General features: G+C 31.6%; 1 protein-coding gene across 1 annotated transcript in view; it reads left to right on the forward strand.

The window, feature by feature from the left end:
- The first annotated feature begins 3639 nt into the window (after positions 1-3639).
- Positions 3640-12842, forward strand: part of LOC114325524 (cathepsin L-like proteinase) — a 32334-nt gene continuing 23131 nt past the window's right edge. The window contains exons 1-4 of the mRNA XM_050658098.1: positions 3640-3781; positions 4753-4843; positions 6453-6800; positions 10815-11100. Of these exons, the coding sequence (XP_050514055.1) occupies positions 4763-4843; positions 6453-6800; positions 10815-11100 (715 nt within the window). The 5' untranslated portion in view covers positions 3640-3781; positions 4753-4762. The remainder of the gene's footprint in view (positions 3782-4752; positions 4844-6452; positions 6801-10814; positions 11101-12842) is intronic.

Genomic DNA, 12842 nt, shown 5'->3' on the forward strand with positions numbered 1-12842 from the left:
CCTCTTTTATGAGTGTTCTTATTTTTTTTTATTTTATAGAAAATTCTTCGCTTGTTTAGCTCACAAAATATTTCTTAATAAAATATACAACCGTTCGCAATATATTAAAATAATAATGGGAATTACATTGGAAAAAAGTTCGTCAAATATTGTAAATCCTACTAATAATAAGAAATGTTCCTAATTCAGATTAAAAACAATAAATGATTTTATTATTTTATAAATCCATTATAACGTGAGTGCACCTATTTGAGAGACCATTATCAGGATACTTTAATAAAAAAAAATATTAGTTGAGATCAATAATTGAGATAAAGTAATCAGTTTTTGTAAATACCCAGTTTTATAAGTAGGAGAATATTATACTGTGTTTTTAAGTTTTTAGATCTAACGTTTATTTCTCGAAATATTAGCTTTTTTATTGTGAAATTTTGTGACTCACCCATTTCTTTACGTTCCGCTCAAACCGTCAGATTTTTTAAATATACACTGTTCTGCATGTACATACTTAACTTACCTTGTCTTAATCTGACGATTTCAGGTTTTTTAAGGATAAATTATTTGTCTGGATCCCCCTTAACGAACTCCCCAGCATTAAGTTCCAATATATGGTAGGGGTACATTTACAGGGTACAAGGTTTCTCCCCATGTCATAGTCTGACGAGCTCGAGTAACTGCAAAAATCCCCGCTTGGTCTCTTCTACCATAATTATTTTTCTACACCTTACTGTTGTGGTTAGGTTTTATATTTATAAATTTGTCACGATAACACTACATAGCACGAAAAGTTTGGTGCGTTTGAGCCTGCGGAGTGTGCGGACTAGGTCTTGATGATCTAGCGGTACTAACTTGTTTTTGATTGGTGATGGAGTCGCTTTCGTGACTCGTAATCTTATTGATTTATGTTTTAATTGTTGATCTTTGTAGCAAATATAGCACGGATGTTGAATTTTACATATTTCTTAGCATTAGGTTTTGGACCCTCTGATAACAATTCTAAACAATGGCAACATTTGGCAATCTTTGAAGTTTATTATTAAATTTAATTTTTTTTTATATTCGTCCACTTCTTGGATGCTTACCTGCATTGTAGATTGCCGGAATATTCTTCACCTTTTGGGATGCCTTTTTAATATCCAAACGCGGTTATTTAGGCTATTGATTATGTACTATAGAAAGGAACTACAACATTAACGGGGTTTTATTATTTCATATGGTCGATGAATCTCTATATATGAAAAAACCGCGGAGTGCTACCATTTAAAGGGGTGCGTTTTTGAGAAATGGGTGAATTAGTCCCTGGGCACAGGTTACATTAGGGTGAGTTCTATGCACTTTTGGTACAAACACGTCTACATAAAAATTTTTCCTCGTTAAATTTGCTATCTAAATATAACTTCTTAGAGTCAAAGATACTTTTTCTTACAAAAATATATTCAAAAGAAAAAGCACAAAGAGACCCAAAAGAACGAAATTTTGTTTTTTGTCCCATAACTTTTGTCCACGGGGATATAGGTATAGACATTGCTTCACGGAAAAAAGCTTACACATTTTATCTTTAAAATGATGTTTCGTAAAGGTCATTAGGATTTACAGTTTTCGAAATATGATTTTTCAAAATTCGCCACTCACAGCAATTTTGGGCAATTTTCCTTGTTATTTCGCAAATATTGTTCTGTAACTTTTTTCTACGTAACTTTAGACATATGCAATGGTACATGTAAGAGGAATAGAAATCAATTACCTTTAAATTGTTATACTGTATAATGTTGTACGACTTCTTTTAAAGAGGTTATCTTTTTCAAGACTTTATACTTTTAACGAGTTTTTATATTTTTTACGATTATTTTTTAAATTTCCTATTAAAACTTTTTTTTTACATTTAGGTATATATTATATACTAAAAACGAAAGTTTATTCTGTTTACTTTAAAATGGTGTATTATCAAAAATTCTAGGATTATTTTTGAATAAGATATGCTTTTTCAAAATGTAATAAGTACTTGCAACGATTTTTAATTTTAGGATTATTTTTTAAATTCCTAATTATAACTTTTTTATGTGATTGTGTGTTATGATTGAATCTTGTTTTTTATAGTTAATACTTTGGATCCACTTGACTCGGCCGGCCAAACTTCAAAATATGGATTAATTCCAATATTTACTGTCAAAGCTCCTGCACCACAAGCTTTGCTTGAAAAAATAGCATGTAAATGTATCAAAAAATGTACAAAAAAACTGCGGGAACTCTAAGATAACTGAGGCACACTGAGGTGTCAGAGGAAGATATTGAAGCTAATGCTAACGAAGAGATGCACTTTGATTTTGAAAATTTTTTAAATGTCAACGCTTAAATAATTTTAACTAAAGTGATGTTTTCTAAGACTAATGTTTATGTAATTTTTGCAAAAGAAATAATTTTTAATAATACAGGTAAAAAATATCAAAGAATCACTCGGTTTCCATTACATAATTAAATATAGATGATACACCATTTTCAAGAACAGAAAGTGAGCTCTCTTTATTAAGCAATATATAGTATATTCACATACAAGAAAAAAAAAGTTATAATGAGAAATTTCAAAAACACTCGTAAAAAATGTAAAAAATAATATTTTTTATATATTAGGTATTATATAATATATAATATAATATTATATTATATATACTATATATAATCTAATATTATATAATATATAATATATTATGTAATAATATTATTTTATTTTTATATTATATTATAAAAAATCGTTAAAAGTATAAAACGTTGAAAAACCATAATCTCTTTAAAAAAAAGTCGTACAACGTTATACAGTAGACCATTTTAAAGGTAATTGATTTCTATTCATATTACGTGAACCATTTCATATACCTAAAGTTACGTAGAAAAAAGTTACAGAACACTATTTGCGAAATAACAAGGAAAATTACCCAAAATTGCTGTGAGTGGCGAAATTTGAAAAATCATATTTCGAAAACTATAAATCCTAATTACCCCTACTAAACAACATTTTAAAGAAGAAATATATAGGTTTTTTTTCTTTAAAGCAATGTCTAATATGTCTATACCTATATCCTCGTGGACAAAAGTTATGGGACAAAAAACAAAATTTCTTTGTTTTGGGTTTCTTTGTGCTTTTTCTTTTGAATATGTTTTTGTAAAAAAAAGTATCATTGACTTTAAAAAGTGATATTTAGATAGGAAATTTAACCAGGAACAATTTTTATGTAGATATGTTTGTACCCTAAAGTGCATAGAACTCACCCTAATGTAACCTGTGCCCAGGAACTAATTCACCCATTTCTCAAAAACGCACCCCTTTAAATGGTAGCACTCCACGGTTTTTTCATATATAGATGTTCATTGACCATATTAAATAATAAAACCCCGTTAACGTTGTAGCTCCTTTTAGCTATCTTATTTTGAATATAATCAATAGCGTAATTATTGTATATTATTATAAACATATTTTAACATGAAATAAATAAAAAATTCAACAGATTGTTCTGTTTTATATCAGGTCAAAAAATAAACTACATATCGGATGATTTAATTTCCCACTTAGAAATAGTATCGAAGTTAGAAATCGGAACTTTTTTTTTATTTAATCTCTTGTCTTAATATATTTAAATACAATAGGTAAGCGATCTCTGGAAGATTAAAAGATTATAATATCGCAAGATTAGGTACTTACTAAAAAAAAATAAGTAATTCAAATTCGTAAATATATAAAAGTTTCTTACCGCTGACACTGAACAGTTTTGTGGTACCAAGTAAAAAGGTAATAATATATTGAAAATGGTTATTCATTTTTGTAATAATATATATTTATTAATATATTTCGTTAAAAAAAAACTATCCTGTATAATTAATATACAAAATTCCACTTTTATTGTGTATGTCTTTTTATTTATATTTTGTAGTTTTATTATTTATGTTTTATACTTTTTCACTATTTCATATATTTAAGACACTTCTTGCACATTTTAAGTGCGTCAGTATCTTGCCGTCCAATTTCATTTCGTGATTTTCTTATTTTAATTTGTGAAACATATCTTCAAGAGACAAGAAACGTATCAAATGAGACATTTGAGATATTAGGTTTTTTCGGTATTATGGTACTGAGCCTAGGCATGGACAGACACCACTATTAAAAACCTTGAAGCATTTGAGATGTGGCTTTATAGAATAATGCTGAGAATATCATGGACAGCAAGGATCATGAACAAATAAGTTCTAGGAAGAATGAAGAAGGAACCGGAGATTGAGTTTGCCATCAAACGCTTAAAATTGCAATATCTCGAACACGTTATAAGAAATCAGCACCGTTACTCCCTGCTGCAGTCCATATTGTAAGATAAAGTCAAAGGTAAACAAAGACCCGGTAGAAAGAGAACATCATGGCTGCGGAATTTAAGAACACTGTTTAAGAAAACCTCAACTGAACAGTTTCTAGCCGCAGCGAGCAAGGTTATGATTGCCAACATCTGAAACGGATAGGAACTAGAAAAAGAAAATCTTCAAGACCCAAACTGAAAACCTTGGGTGAAATATCCTTGACTAACTCCTTCCTGCCCTTTATTTCTCCGTTTTTTTTTCTTGTGTTGTTGAATTCGCATAATATTATTGTGTCTTGGACGGTCGCATAAATTCTGGGGTGGTAAGAACAAAGAAGATCTGTGTAATGTAATAATAATTTGTAATATTTAATTTAATAACCATTATGTATTAATATGAAACCTATTATTTTAGGTATCTAAAAATGAAATTTTTAATTTTGGTAGCCACATTGGCTATAACTGCAAACGCCCTTTCTAACCACGATCAATGGGCTCAATTTAAGGTAAGGCATTATTTCTCATATTATTAAATTATCCAACACAAACCTTATGGAAATTAGGTCCCAGTGGATTTCGTTCATACTTTGAGAAAATAATCTTTGAAGCACCCTGATAAAAAGTTCTCATAGGCACAACTCAATCGTATGAAGGATTTTCAAGATATAGAGGTACAAACTCGGAAAATTATAAGATTTACTGGGTATTCCAATTCCCTGAGTTACTGGTTATTTGGCAACATGTAGAAGTTTGGATCAAGGAAAAGTACTAGTAGTCTTGGGTTTTTCCTGGCTATCCAATGGCGACCTTTACTTTGACCTTGATCTAAAATGGACGACATCTTCTAGAGTTTCGAGGGTTTTTGGCATTATATTGATATAAACAGAACACTCATGGGTTTTTGGCGTCGCTAAACACGAATATGCCATCATAAATGACCTTTGGAGGACGTAATGACCAGGGCCACGGCAAGGGACGTCATCTTCTAGAGTTTCGATGGTTTTCGACATTTTATTGATGCAAATGAATTACTGGAGGATTTCTTGAGGTCGCTAAACACGAATATGCCACCAGAACCGACTCCCGGAGCACCTGGTTTCCAAGGTCAATGAAAGGGGCTCCTGGAGTTTCTAGGGTCTTTCTTTAAAAGCTACCAAATTTAATTTGCATATCTCAACTGGTTTTAGAGCAATAAATAAATCGTCAGTTTGTAAGAAAAAATTCGACATCCCGTATCTCCGAAACGAAATATTTTCAAACATACGTTTATAAAACACACTGCCCTTACTTTTTTCATGCAGATTTACCCCTTAAAGTTTGTCGCACTTATTTAGAAACACCGTGTATTGATGAAGAACATGTCTAGTTGTTAAAATACCTAACTTTTTTATTATCCAACATAAATGAATGAATAAAAAAACAGAATATTAAGAAAATCTGACGCTATATTTGGGTTATAATTTTAGTATTTTATAAATGCTAGAATATTCCACAGGGTGATGCGAGCTTTGAGAAAAAAACACAGTTTGATTCGTACACCCGGTATACAATGAAAATTTACCTGTTTAGCAGCAATATTATTACAGCGGTATTGTTAAAAAATCAGACTATAACATGTTAGCAAAATAACTTAAATCGGCCAACAGGTTTAGGAAATACAAGCCATCAAAAATGACCAAATTTTTAAGTGGGCCGATTTCTATGCACGTAAGTAATATTATCATTTTCATTGAACTATTTTATATTTTTATTTGCCCACTATAATCTAGGGCGCCCTCTTCTTTCTATTTGGTTTCCATTTCCAAGCTATTAGCATATTCTATCGTCCATCCTTCGCGTATGTCCATACCAGAGTAATTTTTGTTTTTCTATTTCGTCACTTAGTGTCTCCTTCAATTTTATTATTTCCCTAAATCGTTTATTTTCCAATTTGTCCATTAGTATCAATCTGCACATTCTTCTTCAAATCATCATTTTCATTGTATTTATTTTATTTTGCATCCCCTTATTTGTCATCCACGTCTCTGCGCTTTACAGTTAGCAGCTTATCACTATTGTTTTGATAAGAATTAGCAATATTTTAAATTATAGTAACAATGTTTTTATTATTTTAAGGTGAAACATTCAAAGAATTATAACACTTTTAGAGAGGAGCAAATTCGTTTTCAAGTTTTCAGTAGTAACCTTCTCAAAATCGCAGAACACAATGCAAGATACGAGAAGGGCGAGGAAACTTACTTCATGGCTGTCAACCGGTTCGCCGACCTAACTTCCGAGGAATATGAAGCTATGCTTGGTTTACAAATATCATCAATGTCTAAACCGAATATAACGTCCAGTTTTGTTGCTGATCCTGAAGAGCCTGCACCAGATTCTATTGACTGGAGGGAAAAGGGAGCGGTGACGCCAGTGAGAAACCAACACTACCCCCATCAATGCGGATCCTGCTGGGCTCATAGCGCGGTATGTGCACTTCTATACCATTTCTATTTTTTTTTAATTTATAACATTGTTTAAGCGCTGGACTCTACTTGCGATTGGTAGTCGCGCGATTGTTTTGTCGCGAAGATTGAACACATTGTTTCAAATACAAGTCAATCCATTTGCGACTAAATAATCGTGGATTGACTTGTGTTTGAAACAATGTATTCAATCTTCGCGACAAAACAATCGCGCGACTAGAAAATCGCAAGTGGATTCGGGCGCTAACTGATAAAAGTAAATCGTTATTGCAATAATAATTCTAGCAATAAAACACTGAAAACTTTTGTTTTCGATACTTCCACAACATTTATTATAAAACTATTAGGGCAGTCAATGAGGTAATTTGGCTCTGAATTCCATCCTACTACATCGATTTACTTGATATTTTCACAGTAATTAGAGAATATCTCACTATAAAACACTGAAAAACGTTTGTTTTTCTATACTTCCACAAAATTTATTACAACTATGTTATTACTACAGCTGTTTCGGCAAAGTGTCTTTCTCAAGTGATATATTTTACAATGTGTTTGCCTTTTTAAGTCTTTAACTGAAGAGGTTGAGGAGTGGGGAGCTGTTTGTCTCGAGTTGGTCATTCAGAATTATATCTGTATTTTTCAATTTATTAATTTCCATTGATTCTAAAAGTGATAGCTTAATAGCTAGATCAACTAGATAGACTTGATAGCTAGAATAGTGATAGCTAGAATCAATGGAAATTAATAAATTGAAAAATACAGATATAATTCTGAATGACCAACTCGAGACAAACAGCTCCCCACTCCTCAACCTCTTCAGTTAAAGACTTAAAAAGGCAAACACATTGTAAAATATATCACTTGAGAAAGGCACTTTGCCGAAACAGCTGTAGTAATAACATAGTTGTAATAAATTTTGTGGAAGTATAGAAAAACAAACGTTTTTCAGTGTTTTATTGTGAGATAAAATGAACTTCCATCAAGTAACGGTCGAATCCATCAATTAATTAGAGAATAGCTCAAGAAACAAAGTATACCCTATGCTGATGTGCGCTTTATCCTGGGGATAGTTCTCATCTCTTCTCGGGGGTGGAAAATTTTTGGTTATAATAATCGCAGAAGTAGCTAGAGAACCTAATTCTAAGCAAAAACTGCTCTACATTTTTTTACTTAACACTTTTTGAGTTATTCGTGGTTGAAAAGTTGGCCATTTTCATTGAAACGTAACTCCTTTTCGCACGATTTTTTTCGAATACTTAAAAACCAAGCATCTAACTAAAAAACTATATATATACTGAATTCGCTCTACCGAGATTCACTTTGACACATTCGAAATAGGAAACATACAACACAAAATTCCTACCTCACACTATTAACTGCTAAAATCAACTTAATCTTTCATTAAAAAAAGAAGAATTATTAAAAATGGTGGGAGTGTCTACTAATCATAAAACTTTGTGGAGTTTATTTCTACAAAATATTTTTATTTTGTACAATAAATAATTTTCTTATTTTTTATCAATACATTATAATGGTGTAAATAAATAATTATTGATTGGAGTAAGGTTTATGTTATCTTTATGTCTGTTTACTATTAATATTATTAGCTATGAGCAGGTGCGTTGGTTGTGTAGTAATATCCAGTCACTTCTGACAACTGAATTTCCCAAAAAAGTAACTACTAACGTCAGTGTCAAAGTGAATCTCGATAGAGTGAATTCAGTATAAAACATTTTTATAGCTTATAAAAAAAGAGATTCGTTCCATCATAAATATAGCAATACATCTTATAAAGATATGTACAGTAAAGAGAAACAAGAAAAATATATCTAAAGAAACCCTACATTTTTGTATGGTATCATTTTTTCGTATCTGTTATCATTCTCGAATTACATGGAGAAAAAGGAAGATTTTTAAGAAAATTTAAAAATGCGCTCTATAATTTGATCTCTTTTTTTTTCAAAAAACATCTATTTTAAACCTGTCCAACTTTTTTAACATAGAAATAACACTATAATAAAAGGTATTGTAGAAGAAAAATGATGCATTTTAATTCTGGTGGATGAGGGGTTAAATATATTTCTCATTTTCCTTAAAATACATTAGTCATCAATTTTTTTGCACCATCTCTCGCTTAGTTTGAATGTAATCGACATTTAACGGTACTTGTTTTATTAAAGGCCTTTTCAAGCAAAGCCATCATACAGCAAAAATCTACCGTTACTCTGTTATTTCAAGTTGAATACACCGATTTGAGCATGCACCAAAAAACAAACTCTGTTCACCTACCATGTCTCTTTTTGTATTATAAATAGAAGTTTTTCGAAGGAACGAATCTCTTTGTTTTTTATAGGCTAAAAAATGTTTTCAAATAGTTTTTTTAGTTAGATGCATATAGTTCATGTGGTGAGACCGCTCCCGTCTGAAAAACATTTCTAATTCGGTTTCTCTGCGGATTCATATTAAAAAATGTCCCCTTTAAACAAATCTAAAGGGTGCCGGACGGAATTTTTGGACAGAAATTGTTGATGTAATTTTTTTAAACAAATACATAAAATCACCTTTCATTGCTCCAAAGAATATATTTTTATTTTGGATCATTCTAAACATGAAAGGTATCTTGCGATTTTTCTCAAAAATTGACAGTTTTCGAGTTATAGGCGATTTAAAATCTAAAAAATGCGAAAATACGCATTTTAGAGGCTTAAAAACTCATATTTAAATTTAATTGCATTAAAGTTTAAACATTTTTTTTCAAGATTACAAAGAGTAATCGGGTCTAACTTCAATTTAGAACGTAGTTTTTTAATTGTTAATTATGCGTGTCCATCCGGTTTTTTGCCGGTGCGGCGCGCACTATTTTCAAAAATCTCCTATTTTCCTCCGAAAAATATTTTTTCTAGATTCTTTGGGATATTCTAAATAAAATAAGTTTCTTGACATTTTTCTCAAAAGTGAATAGTTTTAAAGTTATAAGCGATTTAAAATCCGAAAAATGACAAAAAAACACATTTTTGCATTTTAAATCGCTTATAACTTTAAAACTATTAACTTTTGAGAAAAATGTCAAGAAACCTATTTTATTTAGAGTGTCCCAAAGATTCTCAAAAAATCTTTTTCGGAGGAAAATAGGAGATTTTTGAAAATAGTGCGCGCCGCACCGGCAAAAAACTGGATGGACACGCATAATTAACGAATAAAAAACTACGGTCTAAAAAGTTAGACCCGATCACTCTTCGGAATCTTGAAAAGAAATGTTTAAACTTTAATCCAAGTTATTGACACTGTTAAAAATACTAATTTAAATATGAGTTTTTAAGCCTCGAAAATGTGTATTTTCGCATTTTTTAGATTTTAAATCGCTTATAACTGGAAAACTATCAATTTTTGGGAAAAATCACTAGATTCCTTTCTTGTTTAGAATGGCTCAAAAACCCTAAAAATATATTTTTTTGAGCAATAAAAGGTGATTTTATGCATTTGTTTAAAAAAATTGTTTAAACAATTTCTGCCCAAATATTCCGTTCGGTACCCTTCAGATAAGGGGGCACTTTTTAATATGAATCTGCAGAGAAACCGAATTAGAAATGTTTTTCAGACGGGAGCGGTCTCACCACATGGACTAATAGTTTTTATGGTATTCGCAAAAAACCGTCCAAAAAGGTGTCAATGAAAATGGCCAAATTTCAACTACGAATAACTCAAAAAGTATTGAGTTCTCAAAAAAAAAAAGGTATAGAAAACTTTTTCCTTAGAAATAGGTTATCTAGCCAATTCCGTGGTTATTTGCACTCCTTAAAGGGGAATTTTTCACCCCCTTGAAGGGGTGGGAACCGCCCCAAGATAAAAGCGTCCTAGTATATAGGGTAGACTTTATTTCTTAGAAATTTATTTTATTTCTCTACTTACTGTGAACATATCAAGTAAATCGATGAAGTAGGATGGAATTCGGAGCCAAATATCCTCATTGACTGTCCTATATGTATATTATTAAATAATATTTTTTCGTTTTTAGGCTGCAGCTCTTGAATCTCACAGGTTTATAAATGAAAATAAATTGGAAGTATTAAGCGTTCAAGAGATAATGGATTGTTCGCGTGATTATGGTAATGCTGGATGTAATGGTGGATGGATGGATTCTGCACTTGAATATGTCAAAGATCATGGAATATGTGCAGAATCTAGTTACGAATATACAGCACAAAATGGTGATACGTGTAAGACATGTGAAAAGGTTATTCACACATTTAAAGAAGTTGTAGAGGTTGGGCCTAGTGAGCAGCTTATAAAAGAAGCTGTGGGTGAGTTATTAGAATAATTTCATCATTAGCGTTATTCGCCTTTTGAGTTCACCAGTGAACATAATAATATCGTCCCTGTCATTTCCAATCATCGAATGTGAAAAGCGGCACGTTTCAGGAGAGCAAAATAATTCTTTTTTAGAGAATCCTAAATCAGCGCATTGACAAATGGGAAAATTTTTATATTTTTTGAATGTTTAATATTTGTTAGATTGGTAACAAATTTAAACTGCTTATCATTTTTTTCTTTCCAAAAAATCACATTTGTTACTTTTCTTTTTGTATTAATCAAAGATTTGTTTCGATCCGATGATTCAAAGTAGCGAATGTATAATAGCGGATAACTTTATAATAAAATAATGAAAATTCGTTAAAATGAAATCAAAAACTGCCTCACAAGAATTTCTTGGCAGCGATACTGAAACAAAATTCGCACAAACTGTAAACACGTGCATTTTATTCTTCTCAGCAGTTTAGCATTTTCGACAGTTTTCGACAGATTATATAAAACAAAGGTATCGAATATAACCATTTTCTTCAGTTTGTAGTCCACCAAATGAAAAAAATGTTCATATTCGATGGTTTAAACGGCATATTTCCCGCGCTACTAATCAAGCTACAATAACGAGAATTTTCCACAAGATTTATCACGTACATATAATGCGAGGGCAAGGTATCAAATCTGAAAAACCCGATTTATCACATTCGAGAGTTGGAAATGGTAGGGACGATATCGTCGTCGTCACCGCAAAACTCACTAAGCCCACTTTTGTCAAAATTAAGGTCCCTGTTTTGATCGATTCACAATATAAATTTTCATAGTCTGACAGAAAAAACAAAGTCTTAGAAAGTACGTAGAGATGGTTGCCTAAATCACTGAATATAAATAAGTCCAAAATTTACCATTTTGTTGTCAGGCAGAAGTCACTAAATGTTCGTTTTCTCAGATCTGTTGATTTGGACTTAGCCCCGGCGCAAATTGATCCTAAGCGAACACAACCTGGTACCGGCGAGTTGGGTAGAGAGTTCTGCGCATCCTAGTATCAGTGAATACAGTGCCAGGTCTAGCATGCAAAATTGCAAACGTTTGTCATCGGAACACAATTTTCTGGTGTCGTGGGACGCGTGACTTAATTCTCAGTTGTGGTTTTGTTTTCGAGATGGACGTAGAAAAGCTAATAGAACTCGTTCGGAATTACTGTTATTATAAACAACATTGATTGTGATTGGATTGTCGTTGCAAAAACTACTTACCTATTACATATATGAGCCGCTCAGAGCAACAGTGGCCTAACCCACATCCCACAATTTTACCAAAATGCTTTTATTACATTAAAGTTATGCATTACTTTAACATTTTCATATGCAAGGTGGCTCAAGCAACCATTGTTTGAGCTACTCTGCATCTGAAAATACTTAAATAAGGGATAAGTTTAATGTAATAAAAGTGTTTAGGTAAAATTGTGAGATGTGGGTTAGGCCACTGTTGCTCTGGGCGCCTCATATTTATATCTCGGCTACATATTTTATTTTTAAGCATGAACAAGCCCGGTATGATGACACATTTTATTTGAGGGTAATGCGATATTCACAGATATGCTTAACGGTTTTTAATAATGAATCATTTTTAATGATAATGTTCTGTAGATTTAAGAAATAAATGATATTTACAAAATTTTTATACCTATAGAAAAGGGATTACGCCATCATTTGTGACAGTGTATTTCTAGGCCTGGATCCCG

Source organism: Diabrotica virgifera, chromosome 8 (genome assembly GCF_917563875.1).
Source record: "Diabrotica virgifera virgifera chromosome 8, PGI_DIABVI_V3a".
NCBI lineage: Eukaryota > Metazoa > Arthropoda > Insecta > Coleoptera > Chrysomelidae > Diabrotica > Diabrotica virgifera.